The sequence below is a fragment of the Arachis hypogaea genome, chromosome 6 (assembly GCF_003086295.3).
Source record: "Arachis hypogaea cultivar Tifrunner chromosome 6, arahy.Tifrunner.gnm2.J5K5, whole genome shotgun sequence".
NCBI lineage: Eukaryota > Viridiplantae > Streptophyta > Magnoliopsida > Fabales > Fabaceae > Arachis > Arachis hypogaea.
In genome coordinates this window covers 250,667-275,565 of record NC_092041.1, presented here as the reverse complement: position 1 = coordinate 275,565, position 24,899 = coordinate 250,667, and the positions used below count along the sequence as shown (strand labels likewise).

Genomic DNA, 24,899 nt, shown 5'->3' with positions numbered 1-24,899 from the left:
CGTTGGTTAGGGCGGATGCAGCGGTTACGATAAAAGGTGTTGCAAGAAGCTACTGAGTCAACCTACGAATTCAGGCCTAGTTATAGGAAGGTGTGAAAGGCAAAGCAGAAAGCAGTCGCATAGATTTACGGGGATTGGGAGGAGTTGTATGCCGAGTTGTTCTGGTGGATCCTTGGGATGCAAGCAACGATAGACGGTTTCGTAGCTTTGTTGAAGACTTCTCCACTGTGTGTAGGTGATGAGGTTGATGACTCTACAGAGTACTTTCATCGACTTTTCTGGACATTTCCTCTATGCGTTGAGGTTTTTAAACATTGCAAGCCACTAATCAGCATTGACGGTACGCATCTGTATGGAAAGTATGGCGGGACTTTGCTTCCGGCTATTGTGCAAGATGAAAACTCGAATACATTGCCAGTTGCGTTTGCACTTGTTGAGGGGGAGAATGCTGAGTCGTGAACTTTTTTCTTATCCCACTTGCGTCAACATGTGACCCCACAAGAAAGGATTCTGGTAGTCTCTGACAGACACAACGGCATTAAGGCTGTACTAGAGGTACCAGACAGTGGTTGGAAACTACCTAATGCATATCGAGCATATTGCATTCGACACGTTGGAACTAATTTTGCTCTCAGTTTCAAGGGTCAGGATGCAAGGCGGATGCTCGTGAATGCGGCGTATGCCAAGATAGAGGCCGAGTTTGACTACTGGTTTGATATTTTGAGGACTGAGAATCCGGCCATTTGTGATTGGGCCAACCAACTTGAGTACGATAAGTGGACTCAACACCAGGATGGAGGCAGACGGTTCGGCCACATGACGACGAACATATCGGAGTGTGTCAACTCTATAATGAAGGAGACACGAAATCTGCCGGTTACTTCACTTGTGAAATCTACAAATGGGAGGTTAGCAGAGCTTTTTGTCGTCCGAGGGCAGACAATAGAGGCGCAGTTGGGATCAGGCCAACGGTTTTCCCAGGCGCTGATCAAGGTGATAGAACACAACTTGAAAGATTCGAGGTGCTTCACGGTTACTCTGTCTCAGTCTGAGTATACCGTGGTTGAGACCACTCTTACCATTAACTTTTCGCTTGGGACGTATTAGGTTTTTCTCAGAGATCGTACTTGTAACTGTGGGTACTTTCAAACTCTCCATTTCCTGTGCTGTCATGCGATTGCATGCTGTGCTCAGTCCCGGTTACACTGGGCTATATATGTCCATGATGTTTATACCATGAGTAACGTGTTCAGCATATACCGAATGAGGTTTTTGCCCTCTATTCCAAAGGGTTTGTGGCCACCGTACGCCGGTCCTACTATCGTTCCTGATCCTAACATGAGACGTGCTAGAGAAGGGCGACCGAGGTCAACAAGAATCCGTAACACCATGGATGAGGCCGATACTAGTCGGCCGAAGCGATGTATGCTATGCAGACAGACAAGAGACACACTCGCATGACTTGTCCTCAGCGAGGATCCGCCCCCAGTGCCGAGGCATAGGTGTCATTTGGTCGTCATGATTAGCTTTCATTTTCTTTTCTTTTTTGTATTCTTGTCTTGTTTTAGTTGTACTTACTGTTAAGTAAAATTGTACTTACTGTTCGTATTACGGTGACGTGGTTATTGTTAGCGATTCTCTATATCGTTGTGATTCTCTTGAGTAAGGGTGTTCTAATTTTGTTGGTAATTCTATGAATTCATGAGACTAATTTCAATTAAATAAAAGCACCAACCTATGTTGCGCCATACATAAAAAATGTAAACCAAAGTTTCATCCAAAAACTCATCCTCCATGAAAAATGAACTAAGTCCACACTAAAGCATAAACCGCTAAACCCCTGTAGCGGTTTATGCACGTTTGCAAAATACACATAAACCACGACACCCCTACCACAGATTATGTGATACGTAAACCGCGACATCCCTGTAGTGAATTACATGCATTCGTAAACTGCAGAATTCCTATCGTGGTTTACATAGTTTATGAAAAAAATGTATTTCGGTATCTATTTTACAAAATATGTATTGTGGTAAATTTTGGAGGCTTGTTTATTTATTATGATAAATTGTCGCTATTATTATTATTATTATTATTATTATTATTATTATTATTATTATTATTATAGACAAAATCAAATAAAACTTAAAAATTTGAAGAGGTGTATGTGTGCTTTATTTCGCATCTATTCAACGGTTCATTCATCAGTCATCAATGAGCAAATTCACAAAGAAGCAAATCATAGCTTGGCCTTGGCTTCATCACGCTTCCCCTTCTACTCATGGATAGTTACGTGTACAGTATCGATCTAGACTGGGTAAACATTGAAAGTTTTGTACAAATAAATATAAATATAAGTTTAAAAAACATAATATTAATAATAAGTTATCTCAATTAATAAAATTTAGGATGTGTTTCGCAACCACGTTCAAAGAGAAGAAGTACGTTTAGATATCTTGAAAATTGTAATTTTTGGTTTGGCAAATTTTTGATTCATGACGCAGAAGTGATTTTGCATTTAAAACCACATTTTTAAGAAGCAACAATTTTAAGCTTCTGCGTTTCACCAACCGGCTTTTAACCATCAATACTCAATCTTTATTTATCTTTTACCAATTTTATCCTTTATGCATACTATTGTATTATTTATATTATTTTTGTTTATATAAACTATCTTTTTCTATTATTTACTATTTTTTATTAATTATTTATTTGATATTATACATTTTTATAATTATATTTTTTTGTATTATTTTTATTTTTTTAATATAATATATTGATCCTATTAAGAAAGTAAATTAAACAAAAAATTAATTGTAAATAATAATAATAAAAAATTATAACATACTAAAAAAGAGTACTAAGAGTACTAAAAATATACTATATAAAAAATATCATAAATTTTTTTTTTGATTTATTTCAATTACTACCAAAATAAATATTTAATTTTTTTATTATTTTTAGTACTCTCTAAAATTTATATTTTGTTAGTTTTAATTAAAAGTATATTGTGCCAATTTTTATATATTATTTTTATTTTAGTGTATAAATATTAATTTTATTATATAATTAATTAATAAGATCTATTCAAATATCTAAATTAAAATAATATACAAAAATTATTTAAGTTGATGTCTATTTTAATAATTTTGTATCTAAAAGTGATTTTAAATAGTGTAATCCAAACAACATTTATTTTACTATAATCCATTTTGATATAAATATTGCCAAACATAAATCACTTAACACAAACTTACTTTTCATCAAAATCAAGTTTGCAAAATCAATTTTATTCAAACTTCCGTTTGCAAACTGTAATTCAAACACACACTTAATCTTGATTTCTAAAAGTTCATTTGTATTTCAACCTACTTTATACTATAGTAATTAGATTATTAGATAATGGAAAAATGGCAAGAATATATAGAAAGGCTAGATGGTTTATAATTGGAAGTAGCGTCTCCATGCATCTATAAATACACCCCAATTCCTTCCTTTGCAAACCATAAGCAGAAGGGAGAAGCAAATAAATGATGGCCCCGGTGAACATAACCTCCATAAAAACCTCCTCAAGTGGGGCGTGGCAGGGCGACGATCCCTTAAACTACGCCTTCCCTCTCCTTATAGTCCAAACCACCTTGATCCTTGTAGTCACCCGCATCCTTGCCTTCCTCTTCAAACCCCTCCGCCAGCCCAAAGTCATTGCTGAAATTGTAGTAAGTAATATTTTCTCTAATTTAACACGTTATCATTTCGTAGCTAGCAGACTTCCTCTAATAATAATTAAAAACATGCGTGGTGCAGGGAGGGATTCTGCTAGGGCCGTCGGCATTGGGGAGGAACAAAACCTACATGAACAAGTTGTTCCCAACGTGGAGCACTCCCATACTCGAATCAGTTGCCAGCATTGGCCTCTTGTTCTTCCTCTTCCTTGTTGGACTCGAACTCGACCTCAACTCAATCCGCCGCAGTGGCCGCCGCGCCTTCAGCATTGCCACCGCCGGAATCTCTCTTCCCTTCGTCTGCGGTATTGGCGTTGCCTTCGTCCTCCGAAAGACCATCGACGGAGCCGACAAGGTCGGTTATGGCCAGTTCCTCGTCTTCATGGGCGTCGCCCTCTCCATAACCGCCTTTCCCGTCCTCGCTCGAATCCTCGCAGAGCTCAAGCTCCTCACCACGCCTGTAGGCGAGACCGCCATGGCCGCCGCCGTCTTCAACGACGTCGCGGCTTGGATCCTCCTCGCCCTCGCTGTAGCACTAGCCGGAAACGCCGACGGTAGCGGCGGCCACAAGAGCCCCGTGGTGTCCGTGTGGGTTCTCCTCTCCGGCTTGGCGTTCGTCATTTTCATGATGATGGTTATCCGACCGGCGATGAAGCTGGTGGCGCAGCGGTGCTCGCGGGAGCACGATACGGTGGACGAGGCATATATTTGCTTAACCCTTGCTGGAGTGATGGTATCGGGATTCATGACAGATCTGATCGGGATCCACTCGATTTTTGGCGCGTTCGTGTTCGGATTGACGATTCCGAAGGGAGGGGATTTTGCGGAGAGGCTGATAGAGAGGATCGAAGATTTTGTGTCCGGGTTGTTGCTGCCGCTGTACTTCGCTTCCAGTGGGTTGAAGACTGACGTGGCAAAGATACGGGGCGGGAAGGCGTGGGGGCTGTTGGTGCTGGTCATATCGACGGCGTGCGCCGGGAAAATTCTGGGGACGTTGGTGGCGGCGTTGATGTGTATGGTTCCGGTTAGGGAGGCGGTGACACTTGGCGTCCTCATGAACACCAAGGGACTCGTGGAGCTCATCGTACTCAACATTGGAAAGGAGAAAAAGGTTAGCTTCTTACTTATTTTATTTAGGAAAAGTATAGAGTACCAACATATTACCTGTCAATTTCTGCCAACTCTTATTGTATTTTATAGAAGTGTGTTTGTGAATGTGTCTAATAATTAATATATTTTAAATATATATATAAAGAGACACATCCAAAAAATATATTTATAAAGACACTTCTATTAAACACAGCTATAAAAAAGATATTTTTATTAGACACATCCACGAACACACTTCCATAAAACACAATTATAAATAAAAATTAACAGAAGTTGACAGATATGCTGTTGGTAACGTAGCGAAACCGTTTTATTTATTGCTATATTTTTTTTGGTGTCTTCAACCTCGGTTTTTTTTATTATTATTCATTTACCCAAAATTGACAAATCATGATTCTTCAATTTTTATAGGCCCTTCAAATTTAATTATTTTAAAATATATCCCTACGATAAATCAAAGATTAATCACACTTTACGTCTATAGCATTTTATCGTATTCTTTTTTTTCCAACAGATTTCTTTTATCAAATTCTTAGTTATAAATTTATAGTTTAAAAATTGAAAAATGTTAGTAACATCAGAATTTATTAATTTTTGTCATAACGTTATCAATTTAAATTTTTTAATTTAGTTTAAGTAATTTAATAACATACTTTATTTTATATTTTTAAACATTAATAATTAATTAATAATAATAAATAATAAATTTTAATAATACTTTAGTATTAATATTAGTATTTTTCTAAGTTCCAAATTAATTTGAGATTAATATTCAGAATCTGTATTAAACAATGAATATTCCAATATGTTGTTTTTGTTTAGTAGATAATTTATTTAAAAAATTCTTATTACAAATTTTTAAATTTAGTACCATTTAGACACTTTAATAATTAAGATTTTACTAACTTATTCTAAAAACAGAGATTAAGTATATTATAAAAAATATTAAAAAAATTATTATTATATTTTTAAAATATATCTTTAAGATACGAATTAATTAAATTATAATTCCTAATAATTAAACCTAAAGTAAATGATAGTCCACAACCACAAGTTATTACTTATTACGACACATTTTTGTTTACTCGTTAAATACGCTTAAAAACACATCTTTGGAACTGAAACCGAAAACGATGGCCCTTTTCCAACACACATAAACGCATAACGCGTGTCTTTTTTTTTTTTGGTTGATTATATAAAAAAGATTGAATTATTTAGGTAGAATTTCGCTACTTATCAGTGATTTTTTAAAATTGTTTCTTCAAAAATAATAACATGAGAAAATTATTAAAATTCTGACTTTATATATAATTTCTATCATTAATGTATACTGTATACGGGACTACATTTAATTGCAACTACTAGCGCATCAACATGTCACGGAAAATGTGAGCGACAGAGATCAGAGCTGAACAAATTGTAGTAGTTTCTTCCTTTATCGGCTGCTTTTAGAATAGTATAGTTATTAACTTATTATTACTCGTGACTCGTGAGTATATCCTAGTAAGTCAACCCAGCTACGTAGCTAGAAAGCAACCTCCTGTTTGACTTATTTTATCGGTGCATTTATTAACATATAAAATTATCCAATCCTAATGCAAAAAACTCTTTTAGTAATTCTAATAATACTTAATAAAGAGTATTTAACTATTTACAATCTTTTTTCTGTTTACAAGGTACTATTAATCTTTTTATTTAAATTTTTTAAAAATTAAAATTTATTGGAATTATAATTTGGGCACTATTCAAATAAAACACTTAAAACATCTTTTAATAATTAAAATTTAACATATATAATTAATTAAACTGTGTTATTTTTCTCAAAATTAGACTAGATAAATTGATTTGACTAAAAAATGACAAATTAAATCTTGAATTAATTTAAATTAATATTCATTTTTATAGAAAATAACTACAATATTGTTATTATAAACAATGACTAAAATACTCATATTATATATATATTAAAAATCTTAAAATTTTAATCTTACGATGGCATAGAAAGAAGAAAAGAATTAGAATTTAAAAGTATTTTAGTCATTTTTTATAATAGAAATATTATAATTATTTTTTATATAAAAAATATTAATTTAGACCGATTTAAAATTTAATTTATCGATTTTTTAGTCAAATCGATTTGTTCGTTCTAATTTTTTTAAAAAAATATCATTTAATTAGTTATATATATTAAATTTTAATTACTAAAAAAATTAAAAAAATTTAAGTATCTTTATTAAATGGCTTTCTTATAACTTAGAAGGATGTATTATTCTACTTAACATTTTATTGAAGGAATAAATATAAATCTATCTCTCCGCTTGAAGACATTACATGAACATTTTATTATGCATCTTGTATATTCTTTTTCCATTTCGTTTTAATTTTCATTTTTAGCATAATGTACAAATATTTTAAAATTTAAAAATTTTAAAAATAATATTATTGAACAATCTTTAATTAGTTAAACAGAGAAGTTTTCATAGCATGTACTTATAGTTCAGGTATAATGAATAATTTAATAATAAATTTTACATAGAAAATAAAATATTGTAAAAAGTCAAAATAACAAATATATTTTATATAAATAATGTGTTTTAATAATCTTGGAGTATAACATGGACCCTATTTGATTGTTTTTGGAGTGGGTAGATAGATGAATGGTATGGAATCTTGGAGATAGCTAGACTCATTCTACTGGCACTATTGGTGGTGTATGTTTTATTCTTTTGTGTTTTCCTCGTTCTTTTTTGGCTGGGTTTCGTAGCCCTTTTGATGCACGGCTCTAGTTAGTAACAATTATTAGTTTGGTAATCTTGCCAGTTAAAGACAGAAGAATAAGTTAGATCAAAAGCTGCTAGCTGGTGAAACTATTTTAAATTCTGTGTTATACAGGATTGATGACTTTTTCTTTTAATCAATCTGGTTAAATATTTTTTAGTTATTAATTAAAACATTACTTGTATATTAAAATATAGCACCACATAAAACACCCCTTACAATGGCTTTCATAGAAAAAATTATGTCATAATAAATTTCGAGAGACTAAACATAAAAGAAGTCTCATATTAAGAAATCAACAACTGATTTTTTTTAAATAAAACTTTAAACTTTTTAACTATAATAATTAACTTTTGTGACCATAATTATTTTTCCAAAATTTTGCAATTCATTAGATTAGTAGTTTCCTTGAGAGTGTACCTATTTTTTCTAAGTGGCAAATTTCTCCAAATAGCATATTCTTTTGGCTGTTTATGATCTTCCAAAACGATGAAAGATACACTTATATGACACGTAAATCTAGTACTAATTTAGGACGCTTATAAGGTCGATAGTAATTTATGGCCAAACCCCAAAGGTTGCAAATTAAGGCACAAGAGTCTTCGCTCACATTATCGATCCTTTGACCCTTATTAGTTATTGTCTACCAATCTATGAGGACTGTATTTCGGCTAATGTATCCACTACTAATCATGTGTGTATTTAGGTCTAGTCCAAATCGCACAAACATTTTATGGATCCAGATTTTCTGAGGTAAGAGTGTTGATAAAGTGAAAAAATAAAGAGTCAATATTTTTAAATTAAGATAATGGAATTTATATACGAGAAAAGTTACAAAATTAATAATATTTAATTCTTCACTTTATCACTTTATTAACTCTCTTATTTGATTATTTTAGAGTATCTAAATTCTAATGTTTTTTAATGCATTGACGACAATAAAATTTAAATTATATTGACCACTTTAATTTGTAAAGACCACTCAAACCTTTAGTTATTAGACATTCCTAATGATATATATTAGGATTGCGGTTGAGCATTCACGAACACTATTTGTAAACTAAAAATAGATAAATCAATTTGGTTATTATCAAGAAAATAAACTTTACAATTTTGTGGGGTTTTTGTTTTGGGGGGGGGGGGGGGGAGGGGGTTTAAAAGAGGGTTAAAGTCTTGCATTGTTTAATGTTAATATGATCACGTATGAGGTGAGTTACACAGTAAGAATGGTATAATTTTATTATTTATATAAATATGGTTGACCTAATTAAGAGTTTGCTGAGGATGAATTCTATCTTTCTAATTTTCTCTAATGATGGTATTTTAAAAAAATTGTATTTATAAAAAATTCTCCTCTTTAAAAAGATGAAAATAAAAGAATTGTCCTCCACAGGTTGTAATTTTGAAAAATAAAAATTGCAATTTAGGCATAGTAAATCTAGGCCTAGCTAGGACACACGTACGTGTAGCCATTTCGACCACTTCAATCTCGTTTTCGTTTTAGTAAACTCCACTTTGTTGCGTGTAATTATTAAACTAAAACTTTACTACTCGTGGGGAATTAATAATCAATTATAGGATTATTTCCATGTTCACGATTAGATAGACGACACTAATAATCACCCAAAGCATTATTCATCAATTAGATTTTTCAGACGTTGATCGATATTTCGTCATTTGACACTGCGTCTGGTATATATAATGATTAATTTTGGTATACAAATAATATTTTTAAATTTCAGAAATATATTTTGCCAATATTGTTAAATTATAGTAAGTAGTGCTGTGGTCGTATTCTTCTTTTCTTCTTTTTCTTTTTTTGGTGAGGTGAAAAATTTTAGAGAATGGAGATTTAATTTAATGATATACTAGAGCATACTAATCAAATAGCGTCCTGTATGTTTTCCTGAACAATTTGGGCAAATATTTATGAATAACTGTGTTGATTCCATGTTCACTTTACATAAATTCATCATGATCTATATTGTTGTACATATTCACAGGTTCTAAACGACGAGATATTTGCAATCTTGGTGCTGATGGCATTGTTCACAACCTTCATAACAACCCCAATGGTGATGGCCATTTACAAACCAGCACGTGGCATCGCCATGAAGACCCACCGCAAGCTCGGCGACTTAACCACCAACTCCGCCAGCAACGACAAGAAAGATGAGCTCCGAATCCTAGCTTGCGTCCATGGCCCCGGCAACGTCCCTTCCATCATAAGCCTCATTGAGTCAACTCGCAGCACCAAAAATTCCTTCGTCAAGCTCTTCATCATGCACCTTGTCGAGTTTACGGAGCGATCCTCCTCCATCATCTTGGTCCAACGGGTTAGAAAGAACGGCTTTCCGTTTTTTAAGCGGTCGCGCAACGGTGAGTGGCGCGACCGTTTAGCTGGGGCCTTTCAGGCCTACAGTCAATTAGGCCGGGTCTCGGTCCGGCCCACTACTGCAATCTCTTCTTTGCCTACGATGCACGAGGACATATGCCACGTAGCGGAGGAAAAGAGAGTGACCATGATCATCCTGCCGTTCCACAAGCACTGGAGGGTGGAAGCTGATGACGAGGATAATGGTGGGGCCCACGAGGTGTTGGAAAATCTGGGCCATGGATGGAGAGGGGTGAACCAGAAGGTTCTCAAGCACGCGCCGTGTTCTGTAGGCGTGCTAGTGGACCGGGGTTTTGGAAATGGGTCGCAAACTCCAGGCCCAGATAGCACGATGGGCCAACGGGTTTGCATCTTGTTCTTTGGTGGGCCGGATGATCGAGAGGCCTTGGAGTTGGGTGGGAGAATGGTTGAGCACCCTGTAGTTAGGGTCACTATTATCAGGTTTGTTGAGGAAGATGAATTGAATGGTAAAAATATTGTGTTACACCCCTCGCCAAATGCCAATTGCGACCAAAGTTATAGCTTCTCAACAGCTAAAATGAACCGTCAAATAGAGAAGGTAAATAATTACTATATTAACATTCGAATATATTTCTGCCAATTTATTCAGATATTTCAATATTATAACTTTTTGTTAATAAGTTATCGAAAATTTAATGTAATCTTTTAAGACTATTTTGATTATCAAAAATATTATTTATACATAAAAAATTAGTTACTAAATCAGTCATTATGTATTTTGTGAATAAATATATGTATTGTTTAATTTAATATGTGTTTTGTATTTTATGTTAATAGTTGATTTGGTAACTAATTTTTTTTATATTTCTAGTATGTAAATCCATATTTTTTTTTTATTTTTATGAATAACATTGTATGTACTAATAAATAGTTGAATTTAATGGTACTTGTAGGAGTTGGATGAGAAGGCAATGGGAGAGTTTCGAGGGAGATGGGGAGAGATGGTTGGGTATGTTGAGAAGGCAAGTGAGAATGTTGTGGAGGAGGCACTAGGCATAGGAAGAAGCGGAGATTTTGATCTTATAGTAGTTGGGAAGGGTAGGTTTCCGTCGAGTATGGTAGCAAATTTGGCGGAGAGGCCGGCAGAACACGCAGAGTTGGGTCCCATAGGGGATGTTCTTGCATCTTCAGGGCACGGCGTGGTGACGTCAGTGTTGGTAATTCAACAACATGATGTAGCTTTGACTGATGAGGCACCAGCATTGAGGGTGTTACATGGTGGCTATGACAATGCCAGAGGGGATAATGATTCAACATCTAGTGCTAAAGAAATTTCATCAGTTGACAACAATGATATAGTGTGATGGTTTTCTTTAACCTCACTTTGGTTGATGAAAATAGAAAGCAAAATTACTTATTAGTAACGCCTGTCTAATAATGTACAGTATGATGTCCTAAGAGCAAATTAAAGCAAGCTGTTTGAATAATCTGTGAAGTAATTAGTTGGGACAGGTGTTATACATATTATAGCCACATATGGATCCCATCTAATGTTGAGAGCAAAAATAATACACAATATTATTAAAGGATATATTAATCCAAAATAAAAAAGTAAAAGTGCACATTAGTTATTCGAATAAAAAAAAGTATATTACTCACTAATTTTCTTCTTTTTAAATTTTGAAAGTACTTCTCTTCTTGTTTTTATGTTTTGAAAATATTGAATAATTGTTCGTTAATAATTTGATTGAATGTCTCTTTTTCTATATATGTAATTAAACAATCATTCAACTATTTGTCTCCCATTTGATTATGAAGTCAACTTTTAATGATATTTATAACAAAAAATATTCTTTTAATCAATGCTATTGTCCCAGGCAGAATTAAAGTTAATTTCAATAAGAGAAACACCAATGGATAAACAATATGCTTTTTTGTCTTAACTAACTTTTGAGATAGTCCACTAATTCCATTTATATTTGAGAATTGATCATCAAGATACGTATCGAATATAAAATTCTAAAGTTGATTAACAAGTGTCAAAAGTTGAGTAGAAGAGAATTTACGTGGATAAAATTTAGTTAAACAGATCAACTTCTTCTTATTAAATGCAAAAAATAAGTCACTTGAATTCAAACAAGTTATACAAAAAAGTAACTTGGTATTTACCTAAAACGATTGTTAAGTTCTTGAAGTTGTCTATCAACCACTTGATAAAATAATTCAACTTAAAAATGATGCAAGTTTGAGACTTTTTGAATTTTGCGCCTTGATATTCCTGGTGCTACAAATATGTCATTCATATTTGGAGCATGAATTTTGTGACTATCATAAAACAGTTAAACTTCATTGAGCAAAGAATACCAACCATCCTCTCTCATATTTTGCAATATTGCTTGAATACTTTAACCAATATCATAGCTTTACAATGTCTTGATCACTTTTTTGTAGAGTTTGAGATAACTTATTAGTAACCCCAATATACTTTTCATCAAATGTAAATTGAATACAAATTCAAAAGATTGAATATAATTCTATAATTGGCATACTTTCAGCTCTTTGTTCTGGATTATTTTTAGCTTTTTCAATGACTTCAAGAACTTCTACCACAGAAAAAAAAATAGAAATCAAACTAAATATTGTAACTATAATGTGAGCCCTATAGAGTATCACCTGTCCTTTTCAATGTTGTTTCTTGATTTAAGCCACTAGAAGCATCTCTATTTTGTAATGTAACAATTGTCTTTTGTATTTGACTTTCACAGAGCATGTCTTTACGTTTAGAAGAAGCTCCAACAATATTGTACAAACCAGTAAACATTAAAAAATAGTGCAATTTCAACCTGTTTCTTTGCAACAACCATAAGTGCTAATTAAAGTTGGTAAGCAAAACAATGAACATAAAAAGCACAAGTATTTTCTTTCAGGATCAAACTTTTTAAGCACATACATATATTCATATCATAATTCAAGCTGCCATCTAATCAATTAATCACCACAACAATCAAACATACTAATTCGTGAGACTCACTTCATCACCCAAAAATATAATTCCCATCTTGATATCAATTTATAACAATTTTTGGTAATAAAATAATTTTAAGAAAAACTCCTACCTTGTTGACGGCAGTTTTCAACCTTTGAATTTCCTTAACAATTCAACTCAAGCCTCAACCAAAGTTCCATACGCCAAACCAAATGTCCAATTCTACACCAAATCAATCCAAGTACTCAAGCAACTCTAATTACATTAAATATCCAAATATTTACACTAGGGTTTTCACTCAAAATGGAGATAATTAAAGAAAAAGAGTTCCCTTACCTTATTTCCATGTTCATGGGTCAAAACTCGGCTAGAACTCAAGTTTAAGCTTTTCCTAAATATCAAAATCACAAAATCTCAACACCAAACTAACCAAAATACGTTTTCAGTGAAGAAACAGAAAATTGGACAAGAATTTCGAAGTTTGTTACCATAATAGCTAGATAAAATTGAAGAGGGAGCTGAGGTGAATGCGTAGCCGCAAACGGGTTGTCAATTAGAGTTACGAATTGAAAGTTTTGTGGATTTTAGTGATGAAATGAGTAATGTACTAAGGCTCAGTCTCTCTTCTCTTCCTTCCTTTTATCTGCCTCTTTCTCAAAAATGGGGGTAGAATGACTGAAATGCGTGGAGTGAAGGGCTTATAAGTCTTGGGCTTGGCTCAACATGAACTCGTTTGCGATTTTGAGCCCGTTGGCCCTATCTTGGGGCAAAACCGTTAAAATAAGTGTCCGGACTTTCATTCTAAATATTTTTATTGTCTTTCATAAAACAAAGTTCAAAATATCAAAGAACTCATATTTTAATTTTCAAAAATTCGGAGTCTTACAGCTAGCATGTTAAAACAAGAGCCCTTTCTGGAAGATGAAGAACCTTATAGTCCTACTCCCCTTCCAATTGCTGGCTTATCTCGAATTCCTTTTCTTTGGGACTTATTATCTAACATCCAAAGGCCAAACGAATTTGACTACTTACTCATCACATCCCTCTTAGCCCCAGGAAGTTCGCTTGATTATCAATCATGAGTATATCATTTTTGAAACCTACATTTGGATTTTTCGGAGTCAATTCTGGAGCATCAGCACGTTACAAATTTGAACCTGCTCCCTACAATCCCATCACTGGTGCCGACGATCGTTGAGCACATTCCTTTGACCTTTCACCTTCTAATCTGTGGCCATAGCGGCCGCAACCAAAACAAATCAAGTGTAGGCCTTCATATTCAATTTTGAATTCTTTTTCCAATACTTCGATAACTAGAACAAGTTTCTGCCTTAGGTCTATCTCCACACATAGACGCATGAACTTTCTTTTAGAATGGATTAAAGTAGTCTGACAATCTTGAGCATGGACCCAATCTTCCCTCTATCTCCACAAAAAAGGCTAGCCATAAAGTTCCACTAAAAGCTCTAGGATCCTTATCCATACAGCAATTTGTTGAAAATCATACCCACCTGGATTGAAGAGTAGACGTCATCTTTGTACCAACAAACAGTGGTCAGAAACTTGCCAAGGTCTCTTAAATAGAGCATGCTGATATTCTTCTTCATCAAGAAAGTGGATCAAAAAGAAATTTTGTGTTAAATCAATGACCTTTACTTCACCTTTTTTAGCCCACACCTTTTTCACCCAAGAATCCATAATACAGAAACCTAAGCTTTTACCAAGCAACTTGATAATCAACAAGAATTTTCATGGTCTACACCAAGAGTCATATTCTTCTAATGACACCTCCACAATTGGTTTTTGATTGAAGGGAGCCACCTCCTTTTTTTTTGCTTTCTCCCACCTCGTCTAGAGTATAGTCTTCTTCCACTAAGTGAATGATTTCCTCTGGGGATAGATCCATACTTGCTACTCCTAACATCAAACTGTCCTTATAGAAATAGTTCTTCACATCTATTATCACGTCCTTGATCGCATTAGAGTTTTGTGCTTCTACCATCATAGGATTATGCTGACCTTTCAAATCCATCTTTGCATTCTCTTTATGCATGTTTCCTTTTTAGCATCTAGTATAATCTCATCACCATTATATTTTGTTTTTTTTTATACTTCGGAGAACAAGATCTTCCTCCTGCGATGACTTTTCCTTCGAAGCTGCCATACTCGTACTCATACTCGTACTCACATTTGTACTCTCTTCTAAAAATCTATTGTTCTCACTAGAGTCCTTAGATTGATAACAATCTAGGTTCTCATTCACAAACTATCTTCTCAAATTATTAAAGTCAGTTATCTTTTTTCTGAAAAGTTTATTATTTAACTAGGCAAAATGTATTTTGAAAATGGAAATTGTTCTACAATTATTCTCATTCTTTTATTAAGAGTAATACCTCAAATAGGTCCCAAAGATTTGGCCGTTCGACAGATTTGTCCCTCGAAAAAATTAACTAGGTTTTTGGCTCCCCAAGATTTCTAGATATATGCCATATAGGTCCCCAAGTTGAGCCAGTTAACAAGACGCTCTCTCTCCTACGTGGAGGTTGTAGGTGTGACGTGTCAGGTAAAGTAACATGTGTCGCGCTTAGGACACAAAAGTCCTTGGACACGTGGCTAAAACGATGTCATTTTGAAACAACACCAAACGATACAGTTTTGAGGGGACAGATTTGTCCCCCTCCTTTGTTCCCTGATTCTCAAAACGACAGCGTTCTAAAGTTGAGTAGGTCCTCTAAAGTTTTTGTTATAAGTTAAAAGGTCCCTAAATTTATAGTATATATGTCAAACTAGTCCCCTCAAATTAAGCAACTAGAATCAAAATTAGAATGAAATCATGATGAAATCACCCAAATTATGTCAAATTACGCAGTTCCAACAACATGAATTGACAGATCTCAAGTACAATGACAATCAAACAATTAGAATTTATTAGTATCCTCATTTATCATCTTGTTCTTTTGCAGAGCTCTAATCTCTTTATCTCTTATATCAGTATATTGCCTTGTAGTCATGATAATCCAAGTCCAAAAACTATTTCTTGAGGTCAAAGAAATAGATCAAGTCAATGACCATTAGGGGGAATATTTTTACTTCTCCATTGATGTACACAAGTACCCGTTTGTTGTCTTTAAAAAAACTTTCACCATGGTAAAATATAGGTACTACGTCTTCATTCATCTAAATGCCGAAAAAAAAAACTCTTTCACAAGTTACACAAGCAACCAACACAATACAACATCACAACAGAATAAAAATTTCAAACTCCTACATTATTTTTGTTATTATCAAATACCTATTCGTAACCATTTCACAACTCTCACTTAAGCTACACTTACACACACTGTTTATAATCTACCCTAAACATCACATGCACGTTCATCATACTTCACTCTTCATTGCTAATTTAATCCAGCAAAAACTAACTTAACTTACCTCGAACAATGGTGATATGCACATCACACCACCATCAAGTAGTCCCTGCACACATCATCAAAGTACCATTACTTACTATCTTGGATAAAAGTTAATGGGAGTGAAGATAATAAAGGGTAAGCTCGTAAAATCTAGGTGAAGGTTTGGTGTATTTGTAATTTTACAGAGAGAAAGGGAGAGGATGAGTTTTTTTATACAAGGTATCCACTTAAATTTAGAGACCTTTTTGACTTATAAAAAAAAGTTTAGGGGACCTATTTGACTTTAAAACATCAACGTTTTGAGAATTAGTGACTGGTGCACGAAATTGTGATCATCAACAATGGCGCCAAAAACTTGGTAGCGCTTTCAAACGTGAATCACACTTTGTCACAACTTCGCACAACTAACCAGCAAGTGCACTGGGTCGTCCAAGTAATAAACCTTACGTGAGTAAGGGTCGATCCCACGGAGATTGTTGGTATGAAGCAAGCTATGGTCATCTTGTAAATCTCAGTTAGGCGGATTCAAATGATTTATAATGGTTTTCAAAAATAATAATAAATAAAGCATAAAATAAAGATAGAGATACTTATGTAAATCATTGATGAGAATTTCAGATAAGTGTATGGAGATGCTTTGTCCCTGTTGGATCTCTGCTTTTCTACTATCTTCCTTCAATCCTTCATATTCCTTTCCATGGCAAGTTGTATGTAGGACATCACCGTTGTCAATGGCTACATCCCATCCTCTCAGTGAAAATGGTCTAAATGCTCTATCACAGCACGGCTAATCATCTGTCGATTCTCGATCATGTCGGAATAGAATCCATTGATTCTTTTGTGTCTGTCACCACGCCCAACAATCGCGAGTTTGAAGCTCGTCACAGTCATTCAATCCCTGAATTCTACTCGGAATACCACAGACAAGGTTTATACTTTTTGGATTCTCAAGAATGGCCGCCAAAGGGTTCTAGCTTATACCACGAAGATTCTGATCAAGGAATCCAAGAGATATGCACTCGGTCTAAGGTAGAACGGAAGTGGTTGTCAGTCACGCGTTCATAGGTGAGAATGATGATGAGTGTCACGGATCATCACATTCGTCATGTTGAGGTGCAACGGATATTTTAGAATAAGAATAAGCATGAATTGAATAGAAAACAGTAGTACTTTGTATTAAAACTCGAGGTACAGCAGAGCTCCACACCTTAATCTATGGTGTGTAGAGACTCCACCGTTGAAAATACATAAGTGATGGTCCAGGAATGGCCGAATGGCCAGCCCCCAATGTCTAAGGACTAAAACGTTCCAAAGATACCTAATACAATAGTAAAATGTCCTATTTATACTAAACTAGCTACTAGGGTTTACAGAAATAATTAATTGATGCAGAAATCCACTTTCGGGACCCACTTGGTGTGTGCTTGGGCTGAGCTTGAGCTTTACACATGTAAAGGCTTCTCTTGGAGTTAAACACCAAGTTGTAACGTATTTTTGGCATTTAACTCTGGTCCATGACGTGTTTCTGGCGTTTGACTCCAGAATGCAGCATGGAACTGGAGTTGAACCCCAGTTTGCATCGTCTAATCTCAAACAAAGTATGAACTATTATATATTGCTGGAAAGCTCTAGATGTCTACTTTCCAACGCCGTTAAGAGCGCACCATTTGGAGTACTGTAGCTTCAAAAAATCCATTTCGAGTACAGGGAGGTCAGAATCCAACAGTATCAGCAGTTCTTTGTTAGCCTCCTTATCAAAGTTTTGCTCAGGTCCCTCAATTTCAGCCAGAAAATACCTGAAATCACAGAAAAACACACAAACTCATAGTAAAGTCCTGAAATATGAATTTATCATAAGAACTAATGAAAACATCCCTAAAAATAGCTAGATCATACTAAAAACTACCTAAAAATAATGCCAAAAAGCGTATAAATTATCTGCTCATTAGTGAACAAAGGTGGGGACGAATCTATCTCCTCAAAACGGCTTCGTTTGGTATTGTCCCATCATTTTAGACCTTTGTACAAGGACTAATGTGTCCTGAACGTGATGCATGTTGCTTTACCTGACACGTCATACCTACAACCTCCACGTAAGAGAGAGAGAGAGAGAGAGAGAGAGAGAGAGAGAGAGAGAGAGAGAGAGAGAGAGAGAGAGAGAGAGAGAGAGAGAGAGAGAGAGTGTCGTGTTAACCGACTCAACCTGGTTTGGAGACCTATATGACATATATCTAGTAATGTTGGGACCGAAAATCTAGTTTATTTTTCTGTGGGATAAATCTGTCGAACGACCAAATCTTTAAGGACCTATTTGGGGTATTACTCTTTTATTAAACTATGCAACTTTTATTTTGGTTTTAATTTTTTTTAACGATGGATTATTATTTTTTGCATTGGCTATCATCATGACTTGAAAAGTTTTATAATAAAAAATTGAATTATTCTATTGATATTTATAGTTTTACCAAATTTTCAATTAGATATTCTTATATTTTTTCCCTTTTAAATGGATCCCTACACTGCTTTCAATTTTATAATTAGATCCTTAATAATGCAAAAAAATTAGAGTTAATAAAATATTTTTTCACAAATTGAAGATACGTACAATTAAAAACATAGTTAAATATTTAACCAAATATTTTTTAATAAGAATATTCCATTAATTTTAATGTTTTTGACACAGAAATTACCTACTTACAAAATTAAAAGTAGTGTAGGAGCCCAATTGAAAAGACAAAAAGTATAGACATCTAATTAAAAATTTGGTAAAACTATAAGGACTAACAAAATAATTAAACCTAAAAAAACTATATTTTAGTTTTTGGATTAAATACATAAAAATATTTATATAAAAGAAAGAGAAAATAAATAGTCATTTCTGACCATGAAAGATTCGAACGCTGACAAAACTGACCATGAAAGAACAAATTAAAGTTGTACCTATGAAAGATCAGCTTCCTACGACAAAATTATCCAAATCCTAAAAAACTATCTAAAAATTCCAAATTACCCTTCCCTCACCCATCATCATCATCATCACATTACTCTCTCTCTCTCCCTCCTCTCTCAGCACAGGCTTGCCACTCTAATCCCCATTCATCCCATTCCGTTCACCACCACTATCTTTGAGTTCCTCTCCGCATGTGCCACCTTCACCACCGCTGTCTTCGGAACTGATGAGCAACGGATTCCATTTTCCCCGATTCAAGCTCTTCCCACAACCTTCAGTGGCGACCTAGGTTTGCTTTGTGACCTTATAAAGCTCGAGGAACTCGCCGTTGAAGCTCAATGTGAAAACTTTGGGGGATGAGAAGAAAGTTTTATTTTTCGGTTGAAATTTTGGTCAAATCGGTTGGCATTTGAGTTTTTCAAGTGGGATTGGGAATGCGTCGCTTAGGAAGGTGAAAGTGGTGGCTTTTTCGGTGCTACAGATGATGGCGGCTCTGAATGCGAGTGGGTTGAACAGTATCACTCCAACCGGTCCTCTATAATCAGTGTCAATCACCTCCGCACCAACATCAATCGAATGCTTCAATGCAAGCTCCGATCGGGGAGCTATAGAAAAACAAAACCCCCTAAAATCAGCACCAAAAATAAATTTCAAACCATAACCCGAACCAAAACAAAGACGAAGACAACTTTTCTCTACCATACTAATCCTAATCTTTGAGAATCAGGGCCTCTTTTTCAATGAGGGCGAGTTCACTTTCTATCGCACTACTTACTGACGTCAGTCATGTGGTGGTTGACGATGATGGCCACCGAAAGAAACCTCAGCCAGAGCTCTAATTGGTTCTCGCTCTGATTGAAGCTTTGCAGTGAGAAAGATGTATCTGCTGCTTGATTATGTTGGGGATGAAGCTCCTTTTATGAGAGGTTACATTTTGAATGCTCGATGGGACCAAGGATTAAATCTGCTACTGTAGCTAGTGCTGGTAACTGTGGCTTCTCTTTCCTGCAAAATGTGTAGTATATGCGGCTAGGGCACAACCGTAGCTCTGGAAGTGATGATCATGTTGATGGGAGAGGAAAGGGTAATTTGAGGTTTTTGGATAGCTTTTTAGGGTTTGGAATTTTGTCGTTTAGAGATGATTTTTCACGAGTACAACTTTAATTTTATTGTTTTATGGTCAATTTTATTGGTGTTCGAATCTTTTATAGTCAGAAATGACTATTTACTCCTAAAAGAAAACTACTATAATCTGAGTATTATTTTGAATATTTCGTAAAACGAAAATCAATAAATATTATGCCAATTTTTAAATAAAAGACAAATTATTATATTAAAGTATTAATATATTTTGATAAGTTATGTTCAATATATATATATATATATATATATATATATATATATATATATATATATATATATATATAAAAGTATTTTCAAATGCATAATAACATCTAAGTTAACAACCATTTGAAAATAAAAAAATAAAGACTATTTGAAACTATGTTTAAATTAAATACCATTTTAAATTTTTAAGTTTATTTTAAATGTAATTAGTTGAATGTAGTTCGAATTAATAAATTTTAAATTTTAATATTTATATTTAGAACTATACGTATCAGTTTAAATAAAATAGTGTTTAGTTTTAAATTATAAATTAATCTATCTAAATATTATTAGATAATTTATTATTAATTTTAAGAGTAACTAAACAAAATTAAACTCTGAAAAATTTATTTCTACTAACCATAAAGATTTTACTACTAACTTTCTATGTTTGCATCATGAAATTTTACAAATTTCTTTTCAATGATTTATTTATAGTTGTCATAATTGAATCGATAATCGACCCAATGAAAATATTGAGTTAGCAGATCACTGACTCAATTAGACTAATTGAATTAGTTGACCTAGTCATATAAATAATTATATATAATTTTATTTTTTCTTCTCATAATAATAAATAATTTTATTTTATTTTTATATTAAAGTAACTATTATTTTCGTATTTCAATAATTCATCATTAACTAATTTGTGTCTTTATATTAATCAAATATGTATTAAAATATTAATATTAATAGATATGATATTGTTCATATATACGTAGCCCAAAACATATGCCAGGCCCAAAAGCAGAGAAAGTCCAAAAAATAGCTATTGTATTACCGACCTCTTGAGCTGTCGTATATAAGGCTGTATAGTAATAACCCCCTCCTGAAAGAGTTATAACTAACCCCTAATATATCTCACCCACTTTCAGAAGAGAGATCTCAACAACGCATAAAGAAAGGGACGGTTATCCATCATAAATAGTGGAACTACTCCAACGGTGGTTATTGGCTCATCACCTATAAATACACTGACACACTTAGGTATACTTAAGGTTTAGTACACTATAAACCTGCTTAAACTCTTGCTGACTTAGGTATCAGAGTGGTTTGCAGGTACCACTCTCTATCTCCTTACAAACAACTCAGACGACGGCCACTTGACACGGGCTAAGGGAAACCATCTCATTAAGAACTTGGACCTCACGTTCAAGCCTAAATACAATCCGGTTTCAGGTAACCCTCAGAACATTAGTGTCATTGCCGGAGACCTGGAAATCAACACTTAATGGCGAATGATCATTCTAAAGACGGACATACAGCATCTGAATCAGAACCAGAGTACCAAGATGTAGTCAACAATGACCAAGCCCTTGTGGTACGTCCTCAAAGAACCGAGGAACCACATGGTGAAGGCACGTCAGGTAATCCTCCTCATAGAAGAATCCTTTCCGAGGTTCATTACCCGGAGGGTGAAGGTCAACCCCATTCCACTGAGCTTATGGGGCTACTATACAAACATCATGGCCGACTTGAACAACTGGAACAAGAGATAGAGTGATAAAGGGAGGCAAAGAGAAACCTGAGGAGGGAAATTAAACGCCGGATAGAGCTGGAAGAAAATTTCTCAAAGTTAGAGTCCGACCTTCAAAGTAAGAATCAACGCATAACTCGGGAAGATATCCCACTAGGAAGGGAAGACCCTTTCATCGAAGACATCATGCGAGCCAGGGTTCCTATAAACTTTAAAAGCCCTGACATGAGTCTTTTTGACGGGACGATTGATCCAAGGCACCACTTAAGCAACTTCAAAAGTTGGATGTATTTGGCCGACACCTCAGATGCTACTCGCTACAAGGCCTTCCCGACAACCCTAACCAAGTCAGCCATGAAGTGGTTTGACAGCTTACCACCTAGGTTGGTCACCAGCTTCGAAGACCTTACGAGGAAATTCCTCACACAATTCTCAATTCAAAAGGACAAGGTCAAACATGCACCCAGCCTACACGGAGTCAAACAAGAGGTCGGAGAATCCCTCAGAGACTATATGGAGAGATTTAACATGGCGTGCTTGGAAATTCAAAATTTTCCCACGAAGGCGGTAATAATGGGGTTGATCAATGGTCTCCGGGAGGGGCCTTTTCCCCATTCTATCTCAAAGAGACATCTGACTTTTTTGAATGATGTATAAGAGCGAGTTGAAAAGTATATTGATGTGGAAGAAAATACCATGCTACAAGAGCCTAATTTGCGATTAGAACATCATTATCAAGCACGAGAAAAGGAAAAAGAGCCCAATAAGAAAGAGGAATTTAGCTCAGAGAAACCAAAAAGATATCACAACTACACCCTGCTACGAGTTTCCCTCGTGGACGTCTACAGGAAAATTTGTCATATTGTAAAGCTTTTCCAATTAAAAATAAGAAGGGTGGATGCCGTACTGAGTATTGCAAGTACCACAAGTTGTATGGACATTCTTCAAATGACTGTTACGACCTGAAAAATGTGATAGAAAAACTGGCCAGGGAAGGTCGGTTGGATAAATATCTCATGGAAAGGTCAGACAGTCACGAAAAGAGAAAAAACGATAAGGAAGACATCGGCCGAAGAGATTGGCCCCCACAAACTCCAGAACGACATGTCTACATAATAACAGGTGGATTTGCTGGAGGTGGATTAACTAAGTCATCTCGAAAGAGACACTTAAAAGAAGTCTACCAGGTCGAAGAAGAAACCCTCAACTTTCCAACTATTTCTTTCACAAAAGAAGACGTGCAAGGAATTATCCCTGGCCATGATGACCCCGTTGTAATCACTATGATACTTGCTAATGCAAATCTATACAGGACCTTGGTGGACCAGGAAAGCTCAATTGATATTCTGTTCAAGCTTGCGTTTGACAAGCTGGGGTTGAAAGAGGAGGATAGACTACATTATTGTTAATGATTGAAGGTTAGGGAATACGTCTATTAGGCCACTTCATTTCCTTATATACTACCTTTGGAAAATGATTGAAGTCTAAAACTTTGAACATAGAGTACATTGTTATTAATGTAACTTCTGCCTACAATGCATGAAAAAAAGGATCGAATGGTACGATCCTCCTATCACCCCAGAATGAAAGGGGCTACGGGGTATTAGCAGCTGTTTCCAGCTATTGTTCCCCTCCCAAGGGCAGGTTCTTATGCGTTACTCACCCGTACGTCACTGGAAACACCACTTCCCGTCCGACTTACATGTGTGAGGCATGCCGCCAGCATTCATCCTGAGCCAGGATCGAACTCTCCATGAGATTCCCTAATAGGCAGGAATACCCTGAACCGACTAGGAGCTGTTGTCTCCACCCTTACCTCTGCATGAAATTTCCAACACAGAAAGGGATTGCTACCATTAGGGGGGTTAAAAGCTAGCAAGAAAATGTTACAAAAAAAGTTTGAATCTACAGGATAAAGGTAAAGAAGTCAATTCAATTGAACTCGGCGGAGTCTGAGGAAGAGACGATCTACAACCACAACCTGAAAGAAGACAGAGGAGGTGCAAATCGGAGAAGAAGTCAGAAAAAATACTGACATAGGGGTAAACATGGGGACAGATTTGAAGAAAGAACTCATCAAATTCCTACAAGAAAATTTCGACCTCTTTGCTTGGAAAGCAGCTGACATGCTCGGAATTGATCCCAGGCTCATGACACACAAGCTAGTAGTGTACCCTGGATCCTGGTATGTTCAACAAAGAAGGTGCAAACTCAGGCTTGAACGAGTTCAAGCAGTTGAAGAACAAGTTCAAGCATTGCTAGAAGCCGGATTCATTAGGGACGTCAAATACCCATCATGGTTGGCAAATGTGATGTTGGTAAAAAAGCAAAACGGGAAGTGAAGGATGTGTGTCGACTACACCAACCTCAATAAAGCCTGTCCAAAAGATCCATACCCTTTTCCCAATATTGATGCTTCTCATTAGGGGAATCCTAACACGCAAAGAGGACTACTGGCAGCATTATAACAACGAGAAATAAACCAACCGACAAAGAAGTGCAACAAAACTAACCTTCATGAAACTATCAGCAAGCAAAGATTCACTAGCAAAGATCCTACATTAAATGATTTTTCTAATAAGCAAGGAAACACCACATAGTACAAAAAAGCTAACTTGTGTTTTCTTCAAGGTAACCAAAAGCAGATAAAGACACAACACAACAATGAATGATCCCTGTCAAAAGATACGTTCTTTAGAGTTCTTTAGGAAAAAAAGAAGG

General features: G+C 35.1%; 2 protein-coding genes across 2 annotated transcripts; both read left to right on the top strand.

Annotated features, from left to right (window-relative positions):
• The first annotated feature begins 3,389 nt into the window (after nt 1-3,389).
• Nucleotides 3,390-11,628, top strand: LOC112806026 (cation/H(+) antiporter 20). Its single transcript, XM_025848346.3, has 4 exons — nt 3,390-3,716; nt 3,805-4,833; nt 9,614-10,564; nt 10,920-11,628. Exons 1-4 carry the CDS (start codon nt 3,531-3,533, stop codon nt 11,328-11,330), a joined length of 2,577 nt encoding a protein of 858 aa, XP_025704131.1. The 5' UTR covers nt 3,390-3,530; the 3' UTR covers nt 11,331-11,628.
• A 10,736-nt stretch (nt 11,629-22,364) lies between these two features.
• On the top strand, nt 22,365-23,587 carry LOC140173453 (uncharacterized). Its single transcript, XM_072197025.1, has 2 exons — nt 22,365-22,745; nt 23,027-23,587. Exons 1-2 carry the CDS (start codon nt 22,365-22,367, stop codon nt 23,585-23,587), a joined length of 942 nt encoding a protein of 313 aa, XP_072053126.1.
• The last annotated feature ends 1,312 nt before the right edge of the window (nt 23,588-24,899 follow it).

Excerpts from the sequence above, each read along its gene's own strand:
- LOC112806026 (XM_025848346.3), top strand. The coding sequence starts at position 3,531 with ATGATGGCCCCGGTGAACATAACCTCCATAAAAACCTCCTCAAGTGGG. Across the intron at positions 3,717-3,804 it reads AAGTCATTGCTGAAATTGTA|GGAGGGATTCTGCTAGGGCC; the intron begins GTAAGTAATATT and ends TGCGTGGTGCAG. Across the intron at positions 4,834-9,613 it reads ACATTGGAAAGGAGAAAAAG|GTTCTAAACGACGAGATATT; the intron begins GTTAGCTTCTTA and ends ACATATTCACAG.
- LOC140173453 (XM_072197025.1), top strand. The coding sequence starts at position 22,365 with ATGCGAGCCAGGGTTCCTATAAACTTTAAAAGCCCTGACATGAGTCTT. Across the intron at positions 22,746-23,026 it reads AAAATTTTCCCACGAAGGCG|GAAAATTTGTCATATTGTAA; the intron begins GTAATAATGGGG and ends GGACGTCTACAG.